Source organism: Sabethes cyaneus, chromosome 2, assembly GCF_943734655.1.
Source record: "Sabethes cyaneus chromosome 2, idSabCyanKW18_F2, whole genome shotgun sequence".
NCBI classification, from domain to species: Eukaryota; Metazoa; Arthropoda; class Insecta; order Diptera; family Culicidae; genus Sabethes; species Sabethes cyaneus.
In genome coordinates this window covers 228411802-228431032 of record NC_071354.1, presented here as the reverse complement: position 1 = coordinate 228431032, position 19231 = coordinate 228411802, and the positions used below count along the sequence as shown (strand labels likewise).

At 40.1% G+C, this 19231-nt stretch overlaps 2 protein-coding genes across 2 annotated transcripts; both read right to left on the bottom strand.

Annotated features, from left to right (window-relative positions):
• Window positions 1–7965: 7965 nt before the first annotated feature.
• LOC128736720 (probable chitinase 2) lies at window positions 7966–9901 on the bottom strand. Its single transcript, XM_053831206.1, has 5 exons — window positions 9868–9901; window positions 9071–9250; window positions 8905–9005; window positions 8735–8842; window positions 7966–8673 (listed from the first exon to the last, which is right to left on the bottom strand). Exons 1-5 carry the CDS (start codon window positions 9899–9901, stop codon window positions 7966–7968), a joined length of 1131 nt encoding a protein of 376 aa, XP_053687181.1.
• A 6729-nt stretch (window positions 9902–16630) lies between these two features.
• LOC128736719 (uncharacterized) lies at window positions 16631–17152 on the bottom strand. Its single transcript, XM_053831205.1, has 3 exons — window positions 17096–17152; window positions 16879–17015; window positions 16631–16808 (listed from the first exon to the last, which is right to left on the bottom strand). The coding sequence occupies exons 1-3, from the start codon at window positions 17150–17152 to the stop codon at window positions 16631–16633; spliced, it is 372 nt and encodes a 123-aa protein (XP_053687180.1).
• Window positions 17153–19231: the final 2079 nt, after the last annotated feature.

Sequence of the window (19231 nt, the reverse complement as noted above, 5' to 3'; positions counted from 1 at the left end):
TAAAGCCCTATCAATGTTATTTTTATAAGGCTTTAGAGGTGTGCCGCTTGATATCTCTGAAGTGCCGCGGTACAATGTGCTGAGTGTCCGACCCCTTGGTATGTCATAATTGATTTTTCGTTACTTAATTTAGAAGACAGCTTTTTCAATAATTTTCGAAGATTTTCTCAGAGATTTAATGAAGCAACGATGTGTTTCAATGTTATTTGCTTTGACAACACTGTTCTAAAGTTAGACCGTGTGCACTGCTATGTTTGCCTCTTTTGTTCTCCTACCATCCTTATGAACAGCTAGTGAGAGGTCAAAAACGCAGTGCCCTGATAAACAATTTAGACAGATTGCATTTTACGTATCTTCCGACCAAAAATATCAAATTTATCAATGCAGATGCCGATTAGTAGGTCGCGGAAAGGAACGCGAACTTACTGAACAGGGGGAAAAGTTCGAGGGATTTTTTATGGGGGCGTAAAAAATTCAGATTTCAGGACTGCTTAAAAAGCACCTTGAGGGTGAAAATATGTTCGGACTGATCAAAATAAGTTCCATCGCTCCAACTTTTAAAGCGAAAAATCAAAAGTTTGACTCAACCCAGGTAACCAATAAGCATAAAAATAAGCAGTAAATCAGTTGTTTATTAGCATCCCTGGCGTTTTATACTGCAGGTTGTTGTTTATCAGCTTTTTGACTGCATAACTGTTGTAAATTGGCATCCAAAATTCTATTTAAATTCTTCTTGTTGGTAACTAGTTGCAAATAAGCATTGTCAGCACTATAAGAGGGCTAGCCGTAAAGTAGCCGCATATTTTGCCGAAATAGCATTTAAGTAGCATTTAAGGCAACTTAAATGCTTATTGGCTTGCTTTTAAATTGCATTGGAAATGCTTATTGGTTACCTGGGAATAATAGTGTCTTCCAATGGTAACAGCTAGAAGAACTAAAGATAGCAAGAAGATTGGTATGCTGATATCCCCCACTTAGTCAACCCATCGCTTGTAATAAAGTAAAACAATCAGTGACCCGCTTAGACTGCTTAAAACCGGTTCTTTACCCTATGTGTGACCGATACGAAAAAATAAAAACACACTATAGGAGCACAAGTGAATGCATAAAGTTCTTTGTCAAAATTACCTTATGCTTTGTTTTTGCAATACGCAAAACCGGGTTATTTCCGATATTCATAAAGATTTCCGGTGAAACAAACTGAAGTTTGCATAAATCTGCTCCCGTAGCTTTATACATCGCTCTGCTGTTTGACATAAGCGATCGCTCGATTGTAAGCAAGTGGTCGTTTGCTTGCAAGATCTTGTGAGTCAAAAATGAAACGCCCGTGTCACGTCAGTTCGTCAGTGCAGTCGTTTCCTTTCGACTCTATCTTGGGCCCTTCGTCGCCTATATTTCCCAGATACCTAAGAACTCGTCGATCACTTTCGATCTGGTCGTGCTATCTTGCCCGTTGAACCCCTCTGTTCCTGGTGCTAGTGGGGTTATTTAAGAGAACCGTTTTCATCACATTGTCGTCTGGCATCCTTACGCACGTGTCCGGCTTACCGTAGTCTACCGACTTTCGCCAGATGTACAATGGAAATCTCTCCAAGCAGTGCTTATATCTCGTGAGTTATACGCCTCCACCACTCTCCGCTTTCAGTTTGTACTCTCCCATATATCGCACGCAGCATTTTCCACTCGAATACGGCAAGGACTTCAGCAGCTCACGTGAGCAGCATCACAGTTTCTAGTCCATAAAGAACTACCCAACAAACACCGAAGTTGAATTAAAATGCTACTGATTTGGTTACAGCTGATTTAACTCTGAATACAGGTGGTAGGCGCTGAATAAATTTAAGCAAAGGTCTCTGTATGCTATGGGTGTTTAAGCAGCCAACGAATGCGCTGTAAATCAGCTGCTTCACATAATAGTGTCACAAGCAGATTAGGCGCATTTTCAACCGTTTTCAATTGTGGTATACTAGCTGAATAAACGATTTGTCATCTTAATAAAAAAAAGCTTAAAAACAGCATCTTAATAATAAAAAAGATTTTTGCGCTGATAAAACATTTTAGCAGTCATTATTATTCAGCCATAGCTGAATATGCATAGAATAAAATTTAAACGTAAAACGTAAACAATTCTACAATACTTATTCAGCCGAAATTGGAGAACTTATACAACCTATTTCGTTTGAGGCAGAAAAAAACACTTGTTAAGCAATTATATCCCCCTTTTTGCATCCTCTGTGCGCCTTGTTTCCAGCTTTGCGCAAATTGGTTATTTAGAAACCCGCAAAAGCCTCTATTAATCTCCATTGCAGCTCCGAAAGCAGCTATTAGCAAGCCCGAAGCTTGATAAAATCTCCAGATTTAGATGTTTAAGAGCTGAAAAAAGGATTTTATTTCTAAAACTAAACCACAGAGACAACTCTTGGAAGAAAAATTAACAAAAATTGTCGTACCTCACATTTAGCCTGAACACTAGCACCATTTATGATCGACATTCCCAAATATCAAATAGCAACATGGGTATCCCTCGATGCAGCTGAAATTGTTACTTGGGTAGCTGCTTTCAAAGCTGCAATGGAGCTTAATAGAGGCTTTTGCGCGTTTTTAAATAACCAATTTACGCAATGCTATCAATTCTATTTTTAGAACAAGAAATAGTTCTGCAATGCTTTTTCAGTCGCTTAATCAACGTCTCATCAACCTTTATGCAGCCAAAAAATAATCTATTTTTAAATTAAAAGAAGTGGAAAGGTGCATCCGAGACCCCACCATCTGTTGACGTAGGACCACGTAAAGGTATTATAAATATTTAAAAATCTAATTTTATTACGTTTGTTTATTTGTTTATTTGTATACAAAAATATCAAACAGGCCTACTGGCCCTACTGATACACTTAAACTAGAATCTACGTGCTAGTGCCAGGAAACGAGTTTTCAGTACCTCGCGGCTGACGTTTAAGTCGAAGCTTTGTGTGAATCGATTGAAATGGCGTTGCAGACCGATGATTGTGCTAAATGTGCTATAGTTGGTTCGCCGATGCGGTACACGCAGAAATGGACCGTTGCGTAGAACACGACTTTGTGCGTATATGTTGAGGTTCGCGAGTAGACATGGGCAATCCACTCTCGAGGTCAGCATGTCGGCGACTGCCATTGCTCTGATCACGTCGCGACGAGTGTTCAACGGGTCAAGATCGATGAGTCTGCAGAGTTGTTCATAGCAGGGCAGCTGAAAGGGGTCGTTCCAGGGCAATCTTCGAAGTGCAAAACGTATGAATCGGCGCTCTTAGGTTACGTTCTTAGGATGCACTTTATGATACGGAAAATAAATTACTACATAACGAAAAGTGGATACGTTTTGTACGCTCATAACTCAGTTGTTATGTCGTTATGTAAGTGTGGAATAAGAGTCGAATAGACGTTGTTCAAACGTATCAGCAGCATTTCTGGGAGCAAGTGTGATGAAAGAGTGGAATAAGAGTGGAATGAATGTTGCGCAAACGTTGCTAAGAGGAATTATGGAGTAAGAGTTGAATAATCGTCATACAAACGTATCAGTAGCACCACTAACAGCAGGTGTGGAATAAGAGGCGCTTGATAGTAAAAAATAACACAAATAACTTGAATGACACATTATATTTTACACTTTATACTTTAAATGTACATTAGGCCCATTTTAACCTCATTCGCTCATCAGTCTTATTTTCGTTGGTGTACCGGTCTAATAAAAGTCGATCCCAAATACACGAACTCATCTACCACTCCTAAGTTCGTCGCCGTCAACGGTTACCGTTCATGGAGAGCTGAGCGTTTGTCTCCTTTGAGCCTCTTCCTTTCACTTATTTGGTTTCCGACGCATTTATTTTTAGCCCAACCATCCAAGATTCTACTTTCAGTCTGCCGTAGATTGCCTCCACTGTCGCAAAGTTCTTGGCAATGATATCAAAGTCATCTGCGAAGCTTAGTAGTTGGCTACCTTTGGTAAAAATCGTATTTCACGTTTTGATGCCTGTTCGACGGATCATTCCCACGATAGCGATGTTGAACAACCCCAACAATTACTCGGGCTGAGTAAATCTCGGTCCGCCATGGACTGTCGTTTCCGTCCTATCTGTTGTTACTCGGTGACTCAAGCTTCGTAAATCAGCACCTGATCGCTCAGGGTAAACGCATGCAAACATTTGTATTACCAAAATACATCCAAACGCGGAAAGAAAATTCCCTGGCGTCCCCCAAGTTTTAATTAATAATACCCAGGTTGAAACGAATTTGCTTGACATTTCTAGGTTCTCCCTGATTGTCCAGGTAATCGTTAACATAATAATACCGTGGACCCCCGTTCGTTTGACCATTTTTAATCTGAACACTTTTTAATTTGAACCCCGTTGGTTTGCACGACATGCAAATTAAAAATGGTTCAAATGTCATTCTCAACATGACATCATTTGTTTATGCAGACAATGCACAGAAACACGATTCGTTTGTACTGACCTAGCGTGTTGATTCGGTTTCACATTTCGTTTTCCTAACGATTAAGAGAGAAATCCGATCGGAAAATGCAATATTCGCACTTGCAACTGCCAACTAAAACAAACCACCAAAACAATAACAAAGAGCAGGGCGGCCAGTTCACACAGGTTTCAGCATATTTCGGGTTACCAGTTGTTCAAATTAAAAAGCAACCCCGTTAGTTTGCATGAGGAATCGTTCAAACGAACGGGGGTCCACTGTATATTAATCTGCTTGAAGAAGCCACAGCCATAATCAACACATTAAATCACCAAATCGGATCGAAAACTACATAAAATTTATGTTCACTGAATATTTGTATGTACACACGGTGAGGTACTCTCGAATTTAGCTTTCAAGAGAATGTTTTTCGGTCTCGGCATTTTATTGTTGCTTGTACCCATACCCATTATAAAAATAGTCTGGATGACAATAAAAGTAAATTTAAACTTGTATAAAGTTTGACTGTTAATGACAAAAAAAAATAATACAAGGTAATTAAAAACCGTCAGTTAGAAACCGGTTCCACCATGGATTCTGGTTATTTAACGAACGAGTCAACGACTGTCAGAATTCAGTTGTATTTCGTTGGTCGGTAGACCGAGAGTGAGTTTGGTTCTACTTTCTTCTTTGCAATTTTGGTGGTAATTTTATTTATCATTTAAATATCTAGTTTCCCAAAATGGAAAATAGGATATTTCAAATACTAGCATTGATGGTGATTCTGCTTTCGATTGGAACGGTAAGCCTTGAAAGATGGTTCGAATTAATATTTTTAAAGTTCTAAAATTCTACTTTTAGATACAAATGACTCCTAGAACAGCTCGACAGCTTCCTCCTGGATCACCTCGACCGATTCCGAAGGACGAGCTGAAGAAGGACGAACATGTCAACAGAGTCAACCGTATTTTCGCTGCATCGGGCGGCTGTAAACCGGTGTAAGCTCAGGAGCTTGTTTTCATTAATTATTTTATTTTAATTAAATAAATTAAAAATTGCTTATCTTTTATCAGTAAACCAGAAATTCTCAGTGGAACAGAGCAAGTGGTCGAAGGATCCCGATACGTTTATTCTGTTTCATTTGTGGTCAACGGAGAAACCCAAGTTTGCGATGTATCAGCATGGGAGCGACCGTGGTTAGAGGAAGTTGAGCCTCATAACGCCTATAACTATGAAAATAAGTGCAATTGACGAGAAATTAGCCCTCAGTACGTATTGATGATCACGATGATTGCTTTAGGTGTGTTAGTAAATAAGCTTTCGTAGCTCTATAGTTGGAATTCTTGAAATGTAGCACGGTAAATTCACTAAGATAAATGTTATTTTGTCTTACCTTATTTATAATCTTTCATATGCAACTCGACTTTATCGAAAAAAAGTTCCTCTGTTGAGAAAACTGTTTATGAAAATATGCACTTCAAAATCACCTCAGCATAAAACATAAATCATACAATACACACATAACACTAATCTGATTCCGTATCGCAGCTACATAAGCCTTTTAAACAAAACCGGCGGTAGTTCTACACTTGAAATTCAGTATTTAAATATATTTTACTATTGCACAACCATATCTAGAAGATTTTTCATCAATATATAACCGAAATTGATAGATATTTGCAAAACATCAAAGCACACAAGCACCTAATTCACATACGCACGAACGAAACAGACCCAACATGCACCGAGGCATGCACGTAGAGCTTGCGTAAACTCTTGCGCAGTTTTCATTTACAGAATTTTCCACGAAAGTTTGCTTTTCAGCTGTTTTTACTCATATTAGTCGTTTGGTCTGAAAATCTAGTAAATTTTATTTATTTTACTTTCAAACATAAAGTGAAATGCATGCCGACTGCAAATCAGATGTATTCATAATTATTCCGGTAAACGAACGTATCGATTTTTAGAGTGCGTTTATCTTTTGCGGCAGAGACGATTTTCGTTTTCTTTCTTTCCCCCATTCCTTGTAGTAGTGTCCGAACTCGTCATTTTTTCAGTGATGCCATATGAAACACTAAAATTGTTGTCTTTTCTCTATATAAAGTTAGAAATCTAACTGAGGGAATGGCAACATTTTGATGTTGTGTGAGGGACCTGTTGTGCCTAATGTGTTAGGGAAAAAAACCAACGGATTTTGGTAAAGCTTTCGAGTGACTCAAGTTTTAATGTTTTTGGTCATACTTGAAAGATTAGCAACGTAAACGTATGCGACAAGTGCGTCGTATGCTCGATTCGCGTCTTTTTGTACAATTTTCTGCGGTTGTGTATTGTTATGCTATTTATTTGCCGGTACGAATAAGATTTATTATTACAAAGTGAAATGGGACGGAAGCGGAAAGCACAGCGAGCTGCTCTTCTGCGTCAGCGAAAACAGCGCACATTGGCAGTAGAAGAACATTCTAAAGATTGTAAACCTTGTGTGTTGGTTTCAGGTATGGTTAAAACATATTTTTAGTGCTACTGTCCGTTGTCTATACATATTATGATTCGCGAAGCTTACGTGTACCTAATATTTATAATCTCTTCAATAGTATTTGCGTTCAAATATTTGTCTTCATCATTGTTAAACAATGCTATAAGCATATTTGTAAATATGTTTCTATGTAAATGAAAACTAAATTTTCGAAAATAGTAATCTGATTAAAGTCTTAAGAATGCAATATAACTCTGTTATATCTACTAGTTCGATATATTATTTATTTATTTACATATGATTACAATACTTCCCATATCAATAACATAACATACATTATATATATACCATGCATTTAGTTATTTGTCGTTGACACTTCCTACTCTGTTCGGGAACCAATACAATTAAGAAGTGATGATTTCCTAATGATCACTAATTTCACCTTAATTAATTGTTCTGTGGTTTTAAACGAAACTTTGAATTAAATAAGACATTGCACTTGTTTTTACTAAACTTCACGAATATACGTTCAATTTGTATAAAAGTTTATTCACCGGAGCTAATCCTGGGCAGCACTTGCCATAGTTGGTGTCGGTCCACTCTATCGAATGCTGCTTTAAAGCCAATCAAGTTATGCGCGGGCATGGGCATGTTGTACTCCCGATATTTTTACAAGACCTGTCGGGAGGTAAAAACTTGGTCCGTAGTGGTGCGAATCGTCATGCAACCCGACTGATAATTCCTTCCAAATTGCTCTAAATCGAGAAATGTTTATTATTATCACGTGAAATTAGGCATGTTTTCATGAGAAGTTTTTTTACCGAAGTTATATTAAACGTTTAAGGGTGAGAAAAATTTTCAGAAAGACTAAGCCTTCATAGCAGCAACGCTACTAGAAGCCGGAGACGGGAAAAGCCGAGAAGTTACTCGCTTTGCGCTTTTCAATCACTCATTCACCAGTACTTTTAATGTAAAATGGGAAACTTCTCAAAAAACATTGCTAAGAAAAATTTTGAATTGTGCTTTGCGATATTATCTTCATTTATTTAAACGTACTTAAATATCTTATTTGCTGCTAGCAGCAACGGATAAGCTTCATTGTAGCAATCGCCATGAAAATCATCGGTATCGACCGTCCAGAACATCACACCACCCAAACCTTTATCCTTGGCGTACTGGGTCTTTTCCGCTACCGTTTCCCGATCGTCATAGGTTACCCATTGATCTTTTAGAACAGCAATTTTTACACCCACATTCCTCAACGGTTTGATATTCCATTTGCTCTCTTCCATCATTGCGCACAGCTCATTGAAGCCGAGAGTACCTGCGTTCTTCGTGAAAGGTCCTGCCCGTCCCTGGCCTTGAACATCGGCACCTGGTGTAGCTCGGCCAGCCGCTTCCGGTTTCAAAGTATATGTCTTAGCCACGGTTGGAATTCCAAGATTAATCTTAGTCAGTGGACAACCACTTTTGCGAATCAACGAAATGGCACCATCAATGGATTCGGATCGTGTCGTCTGATCGGGATACAACGGTGCATCTACACTGGTCTTCGTCTTTAAACCGTAGTCGTAGCCCATAAGATTTATGAAGTCCAAGATTTCGCACAACGCTTTTATGTTATAAGCTTGCTCAATAACACTTGTTGAACCGCTCAACGCAATGGTAAGCAGTTTCTTTCGATGCTGGAATTTGTCGCGCAATGTCTCCAGTAAGAGAACGAAATTTTCACGATCCTCCGGAAGGCCACCTCTCTAGTTAAGGAATGGAAAGAGTAAATCAGATGTCTCCATAGAAAACATTAGCAGTGCCTACCGTTGTTGGATACTCCCAGTCTAAGTCAAGACCATCAAATCCAAAGTGAACCAAAAACCGTAAAGCATGGTCAGCAAAGGCATTTCTGGTTTCCTCCGATTCCGCCATCTTTTAAATATGAAACTTACAATCCAGGTATCAAGTAAGTACCGTTTTAACGTTCTACCTACCAATGAATATTTCTCCGATCCTTCATTCCATCCCCCAACTGCCAAGATCACCTTCAGACATGGATTCTCCTCCTTCAGTTCAACGATCTTTGCATAACCCTCTGCGAATAGGAATGATCCCTGAATTAACATCAGCTCTTGATAGGTCACCCCAAACTATACAAACTGTTAACATTGATGTCGTTGTAGTAGTCCAAGGAATCGACTCCACCGGCCAGGTTCAGTCCAGCGAAGGTGTACACCAAATGGGTGCAGTAGCTTGGGATAATGTAGCTGATGTTGAAGGCACCAGCTCCTTCTCGGTAGACCGACCAGCTGGCGAAGTAACATACGACGTTGTATGGCTCTGTGGCGGTGAGTTCAATTGAAGAAGGTTAATTGCAAGGTTGAAAATATTTTCTAATACTTCAAGGTGAATTTTTTGAATTTGTCAGATAAAGTTATTTAAAAAATCATAACCCCCTGTTAGTAACCCCCCCCCCCTTTCGTAAATCCCCCAGTGCTGATTCCCTTATATCAAGGAACATGTGTGCCAAGTTAGATGGAGATCGGTCAAGGCGTTCTGGAGTTATGGTGGAAACATACAAACATACTCACGCTCACTTTTATATATATAGATAAATGAATTCATTCGTCCTAAAAAGGACGGTTTGTGGTACTTGATAAGTCTGGTTGTAAATCTGGGCTTTCATTTCGACCTTCTTTGGCAGAACAGCTTGAATGTTTGAAAGAACACCTCCCTGGGCAATGGTTTAATATTCTATTATAGCAGCTTAATAGGTCGGTATTCCTGCTCCAACACGTCCGTCGTAATTTCCATATCATGCCAAACAATGATCGGCTGTGTCATAGCTGGGTCTCTCTATGGAGGGACTTGAACCTTCCGCCATGCTCGACTGCTGGCCAAGTCACAACGTTGAATGAATAAAGTCACGAATGTGTTTCAACCAATGCACTACTCACTAAATGACGATGCGTAGTGACACTGAATGACCATATCATTCGCTGGCGAGTCGATGGATTCTTCGGTTTGTTGGCGTCTCGCTTGGTGAATTTGGATGTCTTCGTTGCCTTATCCGGGGAAGTAGCAACAGCTGTAGCTCAACAATTTTCGATTGGATTCTATAGGACGTAAATTAAATACAAACATAAGCGAGCTTAACCCATAGCTCATCTTCTACAGATTTCTGTCATCCGTGCTAGGGAAGCACTGACGTGGGAAGGCAAACAAATGAAAATAATGAAATGATGAATAATCGTCTAATATTTTCTCAATTATTAAACGTCTGTTAGGGAAATATGTAATCTACTTATTGTAATGGATTTTTTGAAAAATTACTAATCGATTGATACCAATATCTCTATTAAGGGATGACTTAGTTATAAGCGTGCAAACTATAACCACTTTTCGTTACACTGGCCTAATAAGCCAGTCGTCGTATGTTCGAATCTCGACTGGGAGAGGCTGTTAGAGTCAATAGGATCGTAGCAACTGCCCCTGCAATTGTCCTGCATTCTAACAGCTGGCTGCGAAGTCTGTCGTATAAAAAAACAGAAGGTCAAGTTTCGATAATGGAATGTGCTACCTAGGCTTTGCTTTTATAGATAGAAATCAAAGACGTAGTCCTACGTCAAGACAAGACGAAATGGAAAACAGGACAGCTACCGGAGGAGTGGAAGGAGGGAGTAATATGCCCAATATACAATAAGGGCGACAAGTTGGAATGTGAGAACTATCGAGCGATCACCATTCTCAACGCCGCCTATAAAGTGCCTTCTCAGATCATCTTTAGCCGTCTATCGCCGCTAGCTAGTAAATACGTCGGAAGTAATCAAGCCAGTTTTGTGGACGGGCGATCAACAATGGACCAAATCTTTGTGCTGCGACAGATCCTTCAAAAGTGCCGCGAATACCAAGTCCCTACGCACCACCTGTTCAGAGATTTCAAGGCCGCCTACGATACTGTCGAACGTAAAGAGCTATGGAAAATTATGGACGAAAACGGCTTTCCCGGGAAGCTGACAAGACTGATTAAGGCCACGATGGATGGTGTTCGGAGCTGTGTGAGAATTTCGGGCGCGATCTTCAACAAATCTAACCAATTTATCTGTTTCGCTGACGACGTGGACATTGTCGGTGAATTCGTTCAAAACCAAGTATCTGTTAGTTAGCAGGAGGATTTTTGGAGCGCGATTCAGCTCGCATAGGCAATAGTGTGGTAGTCGATGGGGACGAGTTCGAGGTGGTGGACGAATTTGTATACCTCGGGTCGTTGATGACGTCGGATAACAACTGCAGCAGAGAAATACGCAGACGTATTCTTGCCGGTGGTCGTGCTTACTACGAACTCCACAAGACCCAAGACCGATAGTCCTTTACGGGGACGAAACGTGGCAATGATTGACGGAGACTTGACAACACTAATCGTTTTTGAACGTCGTGTGCTTAGGACCATCTTTGGCGGTGTATGAAGGAGAAGGAAAAACCACGAGCTGGTGCAGCGCTTCGGTAAACCCAGTATCCAGAAAGTTGCTAAAACTGGACGGTTACAATGGGCGGGATATGTTGTGAGAATGCCGAACAACAACCCCGCAAAAATGGTTTTCGCCTCGGATCCGGTTGGTACCAGACGCAAAGGTGCGCCGCGTAGGATTGGGCGATACCGTATCGATACTCGAAGGCCGATATTTCGATATATTTCATCGATATTTATGGCGTCGATATTATGCTAAATCGATAATTTTATCCCGATACTGTTTTGATAAAGCGGGATATCCAGCTGACCTGGAAATGCTCAAGAAAGCAATATTTTAAGGATTTTTTCTCGCGCTGTTTTCTTTTCAGGTATCTACTAAGCTTAATTCCCAAATTTACTTTATTGAAATTGACTCTTATGCAAAACCTTGAACAATGTCACTTACATGTTTAACGCTTATTGAACAGTAAGAGCATACGACACGCGATTTTCCGCAATTCAGAACTGACCAGAGAGCACAGAGAGTAACAAAGACTTTCCAGCTTTTTACGCGCCATAATAGTGGTGAAAGTGGCAGAGGTGGGACAGAGATCGAGAAGAGCTAGAACCGGAAAGGAGCAACTCCCGGCGGAACTCTGCAGGATTGGCCAAGAAATGCCAGCAACGACACATCACTGGATGGGTGGTCACTGGATGGGCTGCCGGACGAGTGGATTGAGGGTGTAGTTTGTCCTATATACAGAAAGGGCGATCGGATAGATTGCTGTAATTACCGCAGCATAACGCTGGTCAAAGCCATCAACAGGGTGCTCTCTCAGATTTTGTTGCGTCGTCTGTCCCCAGTGGCAGGAAAGTTCATAGGGTAGTACCAGGTGGGCTTTATGGAGACCCGTGCTACTACGGATTAAAGTTTTACTCTTTGGCAGGTCATCCGGATGTGTCGGGACTACAACTCATCATATTTTTGTAGATTCCGGGGCAGCATACGATTCAGTCGGAAGCGAACAGCTCTGGCAGGTTGTACGGTTTTCCGTATAAAACGACATGTCCGAAATAGAGCTGCACTGGAGCGAGTGATGTGTTGCGTGCGTGTTTTGGGGGCACTGTCTTTGCTCAACATGTTTTTTATAGATTAATGTTTATGAATCCCTGTTTTTTGTGTAGCATTTCCTAACCCCAGAATGCCGCCTTAAATAGTATCGATAAATCCAATATCGATACTTCACGAACGATATATCGACGGTATCGATAAAGCGGCGGATTTGATATTGATATTCAATTATCGATACTTTCGGGAATTTTGCCCAATCCTAGCGCCGCGTGCTCGATGGTAAGACCAAGTAGAGCGTTACCTGGAAAGTGTGGAACAGTCGAGAAATTGGCGACGCACAGCTATGGACCGATTTAGCTGGCTGAACATTATATTGCAAGTCAAATCCTGAGGGACGGCGGGCCAGGATAAGTAAGTATGTAAGCCGTACGTATGTAAGGTGAGGAAACGAGGAAGAAAAAGAGGGAAAAGATACATGAAAGGGAAAATGAAACAGAAAACACGAGAAAAGTAAAAGAAGAATTGCCAAGAAATTAGTAAAAAAAAATCAGGTGGAAAAACAGAACTGGCAATAAGAAAAAATGTGACACAAGGAAAAACGGAACAAAGAATAGGAAAACACGAAACACAAAAATAAATGACAAATTGTTACTTTCAGGACATCAACTTTGTCTAGATTTAATGTTTAAATGATAAGATCGATCGTAGGGTAGGGATAATTGGAAGGATAGGTTTACACTTTTACATACTTGTTTACGTTCAAGATATCGAATTCGTTTCGGTCCAATGTTTAAATAATAACATCGATCAAAGAGCGAGGGTAGTTTCGAATTTTTACAAAATTGTTTACCTTCAGTACTTCAATTTGGTCGAGGTTTACTGGTAATGAATAATTCCTGTCCTGTTGGAAAGCAAGGGTTCGGTTACTTTTTTTTAGAATCAAAGTAAATGAAACCGCAGGTATATAAGATTGTGATACCGGACCTGGGAAGCAAAAGAGTGCTTCCATGTGACAATGCCAAATATTTATTCTTTTTTCAATAGTAGTTTGTCAAATTATTTTTATATTTCCTATATTTATCAATTTATAGAAACATTTCTTATAACTGAGAAATGGCTGAGTTATAAGCGTTCAAATCATAACCACCTTTCGTTACATGCTCATTTCTCGTACTTCCAAAGTGCACTCCAATATAGAAAACAAAAACGTAGCTCTACGTTAAAAATTAGCATTAGGAATCAGAAAATTATTTGAGTAAAGACGTGTTTCTTTAGACTACACTCACTTGTTTCACATTTTTCCGCTGTAACACTCGATACAACCAACAGAAAACAAGCAATTAAACTAGCTAAGGGTAAGTTCATTTTGTCAATAACCAACCGAATCAAATTATTTTAGTTGTTTCTTCTGCAAGGTGCAAATATTAAATGACAGTTACATGTGGAATGGAAATTACTGTTGCGTTTTATCTGGTACCAACAAAGAATTGCTTTTAAAATAATTATTTTCGACACCGTGAGAGGCTTGGTCATCGGGTTAGTTACTGTTATCAGTAGAAATTTTTGCTAAATGTACCGGGTAGGTATGAACAACATGATGATTCAACAGAAATATATCATTCGTTATAATGAGAAAACTGATCTTCTTCAGGGTTGGCACGCACAGTTTGATTCGAGTTTGCTCTTTTGACTGTACCGACTCAGTCAAGCATACTTTCAAACTTATGTGTTGGTTGTTCATAGAGTTCGTTGTAGTCTACAATATAACTGAACTAGGTATTGTTCAATCTTTATCAATAACGGTTTTATAAGGCTGCTTCCAACGATATTATAGCCTTATAGCAGCAGGGCTGCTAGAGATAAAATATGGTTTAGTTCAACAATATTGTACACTATAATTAAGCCTACAACTGTTCCATACAATACTGTGCGAGTCAATCCTGTTCATTTGACAAAAAAGGAAAAGGAGAATGTTGCTTCAATTGGTTTAATAGAAAACCGGAAGATACAAGACGATTAGTGAAATAATTACGAAAGCACCTAGGAATCACGTTTTCACACATCGTTTATTATTTTTCAAACCAACAATTAATCTAGATCGTCAATTGCACACGTTGGCTGGCTACTGTTTTGCGGCTTTTCCTTTATTTGCCACCAGCTCGTCGACGCTGGAAAGTTGCTTCACCTGAATATCGGGACTATCTTTGTAGTTAGGATACAGCTCGCGGATGGCCTTTTGGATTTCGACTTGCAGCTCAGCATCCGATATTCCCGTGGGCACTAGGATTTCCCTCTCCTCGAACTGGCGTCCACGGTCGTCGGTGATGGTTTTCCCCTGCAGCAGCTGAACCATCAGTAACAACACTACGAGGAGCTGCACAACGTAACTTTTTCGGCTGGCCATCTCACCGTGCTGCAAACCACTAATCCACCAGCGGTCACATCTATGTCGTCTTATTTATATGCTGAGCTGAAAAGGTCCTGACAAGAAGTCCGGTTATATAACGCTTTTTGCGGCAAAAGGTACCATTGTAGTCTTCTTCCCCGATGCCATCACGAAGCCAGTTATGATTCATAAAGTAGATTTAACAACGGCGAAGTAGGGTAAATGGCTCAGGAATACATAATTGTATCAATGAAGGCACTGTCAAGTTATACGCAATCTTGCTCCTATAACTTGGCTAATTAGCTATGAACGAACAAAAGAAAGCGAAAGCGGTGCATTTTACCCCCCATTCACCTTATTCATGTTGTGGTGATGAGAATGGAATCAAAACTACAAGGTACAGCACGTTGATGCTGAATGTAGTCTTGAAAATTTGCATCTTCTTCGAGCCGAAAGCCACACCTGATCTCAAAACCTGGTTCATAAGCGATGGTGATGGCGGGAGATGCATTGAAAGTTGTCTGCTCCTAAGTTGTTGTTACTTTCTGTTTCGATTGATTTTATTCGAGATTCGCACGCTTGAGTTTACTAAACTTGTAGGGTAACCAACTTATTTTGGACCCCACCTGTCGCTGTCCATAATTTGGTAACTTGCAGCAAAATCAAACGGAATAACCCAAATTACGTACAGCTGTAGACGGAAACCAAAATAGGTTGGTTACCCTATGGTGGGGGCTTTCGTATGTTACTCTCGTTCGCGAATATTCAACTGTTTGCGAATGATTCTAAATGATAAGTCTGTTATGGTTGGAAGCTGCAAGCTCATGGATTGGCAAAATTTACTCTCACTCTCACCGAATGCATCGCAGTTCAAGGGCAGACGTTTCGATATGACGGGACAGCTTGAATGAAATTTAAATTTAGTTTTGTGAGAAGTTAAACCGAAGTGTAAAGTAGAAGATTGAATGATTTATTTGTTTCGCACGAACCTGTTCTTTAAAGAACTCATCATGAGAACGAGATTTTCTAATAAAGTTAGTCGGGATTTTGAATCGGTTCGGTTCGAATTCCGGTTTAGGAAATGTTATCGAGGATATTATTAATACATTTATTCAGAGACCAACGGCGACGAAACATATGAATAAAGATGAAATTTCGACATATTCATTCCGAAGGCGGTCAAATTTAAATTGAATCAGATATCAGATGAATTGTGTTATTCGGTCAATACCGCGATATTACAACTAAGTAAGTTCAAAGTCACATTAAGTGAAATAGAAAATATTTTTTTCACGGCCATAAATTAAAAAAAATGAACGAAATTAATTTTGTGTAAAAGAGCAAGAATCTTAAAGCGTCGAGTTACTGTCAGATTAAGTAACTATACATTACATCATAACACCGTTTTGGAACAATCTAGTTCATGTTATCGTACAAAGTTTATCGGAAATATTGTTGAAAACAGCAAAGCAGTACAAGCACTCAAGAAGTTATGAGGTTTTTGTCCGAGTGTCGGCTCAATCTACCCTACTGTGCGTTGCCTGACTATACTGGCACGCCCTAGGCGAAACGTGCGTGAATCTTTAAAAACCGCACATACAAGATTGGATTGGATCCATCAATTCCTAGAGTTGCCTATGCTATTATGCTTGTAGTTGGTTAGAGATATTTTATCTGAAACCGAAACGTCGAGTCTGTTGGTGAAATTCATTGAAATTGATTGAACATATTTTTGTAGGTTAAAGAAAACCCAAATGCAATAGATTACAGAAGTTTAATTCAAAGTATTGTTCAAAATCAAAGAGCAGCTAATTAATTGCACTTATTTTCATATTTATAGGCGTCGTTAGGCTCAACTTCCTCTAGCCATGGTCGCTCCCATGCTGATATATCGCAAACTTGGGATTCTCCGTTGACCAAAAACGAAACAGTATAAACGTAACGGGATCCTGCAACCAACTGCACGGTTCCACTGAGAATTTCTGGTTTACTGGTAGAAGAGAGGTACGTTGTAGTTTATTGAATTAAAATAATGTTGAAAAAAAACTTCCTCTACTTACGCCGGCTTATAGCCTCCCGATGCAGCAAAAATACGGTTGACTCTGTTGATATGTTCGTCCTGCTTCAGTTCCTCCAGCGGAATCGGTCGAGCTGATCCGCCAGGAAGCTGTCGAGGTGTTCTGGGGGTCATTTGTATCTATAAGTAAAATTTTTAGAATCAATGAAAAAGAAAATTAGGAAAAAATTCAATTCAAACCGTCTCTCAAGGCTTCTTACCATTCCAACCGAAAGAACAATCACCAGAGCTAGTATTTGACATATCCTACTTTCCATTTTGTTAAATTAGATGTTTGATGATAAATTAAAGACCGAAATAGCAATGAAGGCAAGTAGACGAAATCTCAACTCAAACTTAGTGTTTATCTATCGACTAACGAAATTCAAGTGAATTCTGATAGTCGTTGAGTCGTTCGTTAAATAGCCAAAGTTCATGGATGAATCGCCCTCTAACTGATAGTTTTTAATTACTTTGTGTTACTTTTCGTGTCATCAACAACCCTCATTCAAGTTTAAACTTACTTTTATCGTCATCCAGACAATTTTTATGATAAGTATATGACAAGCAACGATAAAATACCGATGTCGAAAAATATTCTCACCTTGTGGCACATACAAGTATTCACTTGAGTAAATGTTATATAGTTTAGGATCGTATTTGTTGCTTCAATTGTTGATTGAAGTTGTAGCTGTTGATTGTGATTGAGGTTTCTACAAGCAGAAATAGCGAAACTCGTTTCAACGTGGAAAAGTTTGGGAATGTCAGGAAATTTTCATTTCGCGCTTAATGAATTTTGGAACATTTTTGCGCACCTTTATGTTTTGTCGGGCAAGAGGCCCGGATTTACGCGATTTCTCATCATCATCATCATCATCATTTCTTGGTCCTGGAGGACTTGCGAGGGTCGTTCAGCTAAGTAATCCACGCACGTAACAAGCGTAGTGCCGTTATATCATCCGACCATCACCAGACCATCGCTGAGATAAGTTTGCGCGTCGCACGTATCTAACGACGGGAGCAAAAATTTGGGTGTCACTCGACATCCGCCGATTGGAGAATCCTAAGGTAAAAATACTTACTTGATTGGTACTTAAAGTTATGATATAGCCCGTTGAACAAAATTTCTCCAATTCACTCGGTTTACCGCTAACCGGTTAACCGTGTACTCTCCGCCAGACCACGCTCGACCTGGTCAAACTATCTTATTTGCTGCGTCTGTGATCGTACTGCTCCTACAGGGTTTTGAAGCAAACACCATCCTTATAGAGTAGCTCTCCAACATTTTTTCAGCATGTCCTGCCCATCGTATCTATCCAGCTTTAACCACCTTTTGATATACTGGGTTCGACATAGAACCGTCTCAGTTCATGGTAGATTCCCCGCCTCCAAATTCCGTTCCCCTGGACGCCACCAAAGATCGTTCTTAGCACTCGTCTCTTGAAAATTTCGCCCAGGCCCTTCTCGAGCTTTGTCCATGTTTCATGCCCGTAAAGAACAATCTGCGTAATAATGACCGTCTTGTACGGGGCACACTTTATACAGGGACTTCAGAGTTAAGCAGAATGCTGCGTCAACACATCCATTTGCGCCAATTTGACAAAACCCCATGGGAAAACTGTCTGAATAACACTGATGGACGCGTTAATGCAGTATTCTGTTTGGCCCTCTAGTTTATTCGACAGCAATTGCTTGTGAAGCTCATAGTAAATAAGCACGACCTTTGCTGATAATACGCCTCCGAATCTCACGACTGGTGTTATCGTCCGCCGTTATCAGTGACCCAAGATAGACATGCCTTTCACCTGTCACCAGGACAGGTTCTAGCCTACAGTCTGGATGTCGCTGCGTCGCTATGAGCTTCTTGTTCTGCCTTTTTCCACACCGTCCTGGCAGATAACAGTCGAGTGTTCATGACATCGATGATGGAGTTCCTCGTTGGATATCCATTTGTCAGGTCACCAGGCACGAATGATATATCGCAAGCAGCGTTTAATAAATACCTGCAGTTTTTGCGTTGTTTAACGAATTTAACGTTTGAGTTGAAAATTCGAGTTTCTGTATGTAGAGTGATCTGGCTTGAGCGTCAAATGTTTCGCAGACCTGCAAAGGCATCCCTGACCTTTCTGATCCCTGTGACTATATCAGTCTTGGTACGAGAATGCCTCGTACTGAGCCTCGATGAGATGGACTAGCTTATCTGGAACACCTCTACGCCTAATTTTTCGGGATTGAGTTGGTCGTACGCCTTTTCGAAATCGACGAATACCAGCAGCAGCGAGTCTTGGAATTTGTTGATCTGCTCCAATATAATTCGAAGCGTTGCGATACAGTCTACACATGATCGGACAGCGTCA